Source organism: Coffea arabica, chromosome 10e (genome assembly GCF_036785885.1).
Source record: "Coffea arabica cultivar ET-39 chromosome 10e, Coffea Arabica ET-39 HiFi, whole genome shotgun sequence".
In the NCBI taxonomy this organism is placed as follows: domain Eukaryota; kingdom Viridiplantae; phylum Streptophyta; class Magnoliopsida; order Gentianales; family Rubiaceae; genus Coffea; species Coffea arabica.
The window spans coordinates 48390525-48392948 of NC_092328.1; the positions used below are offsets into that span (position 1 = coordinate 48390525).

General features: G+C 44.1%; 1 protein-coding gene across 1 annotated transcript; it reads right to left on the reverse strand.

Annotated features, from left to right (window-relative positions):
- Positions 1-226: 226 nt before the first annotated feature.
- Positions 227-2042, reverse strand: LOC113711135 (uncharacterized). The gene has a single exon (XM_027234306.2). It carries the CDS (start codon positions 1897-1899, stop codon positions 790-792), a length of 1110 nt encoding a protein of 369 aa, XP_027090107.1. The 5' UTR covers positions 1900-2042; the 3' UTR covers positions 227-789.
- Between the last annotated feature and the right edge of the window lie 382 nt (positions 2043-2424).

Genomic DNA, 2424 nt, shown 5'->3' on the forward strand with positions numbered 1-2424 from the left:
AGACGTAAGTTTATTAAATCCCTTGCAACACAAAGCAATTTCCTCCAACATGTACATCTATCTCTTAAGATGGGCACACTGCCCTGGTTAGTGTTCTCTGAGCTTAAAGCTAAGAGAGAATCTGGAAGTGTTACACAGCTATAGATTTAGTAGCCATGCAGTCTCAATTCCCTGCTCGTCTACGTACATAGCCTTAAAATTCAACTCTCAAACACTCGAGTCAATATGAATCAACTGCAAGCTAAATCCTTGCCATATTGACTTTAATTTAGACATGAATTCGCAAGCACATTCACAGCTACTACTACATACCAAGAACAATCATCGGTCATTGACAAATTTTTGCCTGCAAAGAGCGAGATTGTACATAGGCTTCCCTACATGGAGCCAGTTCCAGAGCAACAAAATATACAAACATTTTAACATTTCTACAAACATAGGGGCATCAGATGAACAACTAAACTGAGTACCAAATACACTTCCGACAACCTAAACATCAGCCACCTTATGCGAAGGAATCCAATCAAAACGTGTCCAAAATTTTCAGCACATCACAACTTAGAAGCTGATACTACTGTTACCAAACTCAGTCCCCCTCCCTTCCATCCAACCAATCTATTCCAATTCCAACTTATAAGCAGGTTCTTCTTGAACCCATCCACCTAGTCAGATTCTTCTAACTCATCAGCAGGAAAACACATTCCCCGTGTAATCCATCGGAGCCGAATTCCACCATTCACCTCCATCACCAGTTCGCCGCCTCATTCCACCGCCAACCAAGTTCACTGCTCATACATTGATCACATTCTTCCTAGGCCTACCTCTCTTTTTAGCACTCGGATTTGACACTCTTGCCACCTTCGCAGTCTTCTGCTCCTTCCTCCCACTCTCCATCCCCACCCCAGCATTACCACCAACATTTCTATTATTGTTTTCCTCATTACCCGGAAACATCGGAGGCATCCAATTCGGAAACCCAGAAGCATCAACACCCTTCCCACCATCCAAATCCCCACTCGCAAAACCCATCGGAAAAAAACCCCAACAACAGTAATACGCCTCTTTCCCCGGCACCGCGGGCGGCATTGCCGAAATCTCCATCCCAGTGAACGCCCTCTCGCAATTCTCACACCTCAAACAACACCCCTCGTAAAGCCTGGGATACTCGTAAAGATTATAACAGTACGGACACACCGTCCAAAACGTCGTTGTAGCCCCCCTTTGTCCCCTCATGGCCCCACCACCACCACTTCCGCTATTGCTCAAATTACTCCTCCGGCCCGAAGCCCGGGCAGTGTTGGGTGTAGAGCTATTGACATTGCTAGCATTGTTACCAGCACCACTAGCATTATTAGCGGTATTATTTCCCCTAGAGCTTCGCCGGACGGGCAATTTCTGATTGGAGAGATCATTCTTGTGTTGGCGCTGCTGCTGCCGCTGTTGTAAATCTTTCTGCCTCTTCATAGCAGCTAGATCTATCTTGGTAAAAAACGACAGCTCCTTATCGTAGGCGGATTTCTGGACGGGATCGGACAGAACGTTCCATGCATCGGCAACGAGGCGGAAAGCGGATTCGGCGAATTCGAACTTGTTCTTGTCCGGGTGGAGAAGAAGAGCGAAACGACGGTACTGTTTCCTAACGAGGTCGGAGTCATCGGTGCGGTTGGGGAGTTGGAGAATCGAGTACCAGTCGTTGTGTTGGCCGATACGCTTTTCGGAAGCTAGCAAGACTTGGGCTACGGCTAAGATCTGCTCGGAGCCGTCGACTAAGGGCTCGGTTTCTTGAGCTAAGACGGCGAACTCTTTGCAGCCGGCAAAGTCGCGGTTGCGGAGAAGTTTCTCGGCGATTCCTAGTAAGCGTTCGGCTTCAGCTCGGGTGGTGGTGGTGTGATGTTCCATTTTTTCTTGGGGGAAATTTTTTTCTTTTTTTCTGAGGTTGGATTGCTTTAAATTTTTTCGGATTGTTTTGAGGTTCTTTTTTCCCTCTGTCTCCTCGAGGACAGTCCGGAAATGGAGCTTGGGAAGTTGGGACGGTTTCAGTGGGTGGGTTACAGTTACTGACTGGCTTTCACGGGTTTGGGCTGCAGTTGGCGGGTACAACTTACTAATGCACAAAGTATAACAAGTGTGTGTGGATTGGAAATTATTTAAAATATTATTGAAAATAATTACCGTAAGAAATTTTGTGATATTATGTAATATATGAGATAAAACAAAACTTGATTGAAAATTATAATTATGATGTAAATAAAATAATAGTTGAGATATTTTTGTTGAGACGTGGCACACTTCTATGAATTAGAGGAAAATGCACACCCTATACGTGTGCAAATTAAAAGAAAAATTTATTAAAAAAAAAGAACAGTTATTAGAATAATTTTTTTTTTGTTGTTAGATTAAAAAAAAAAGAAATTTTTGGCAATT

Bases quoted from the DNA above. Each gene is read 5' to 3' on its own strand.
- LOC113711135 (XM_027234306.2), bottom strand. From the start codon at position 1,899: ATGGAACATCACACCACCACCACCCGAGCTGAAGCCGAACGCTTACTA.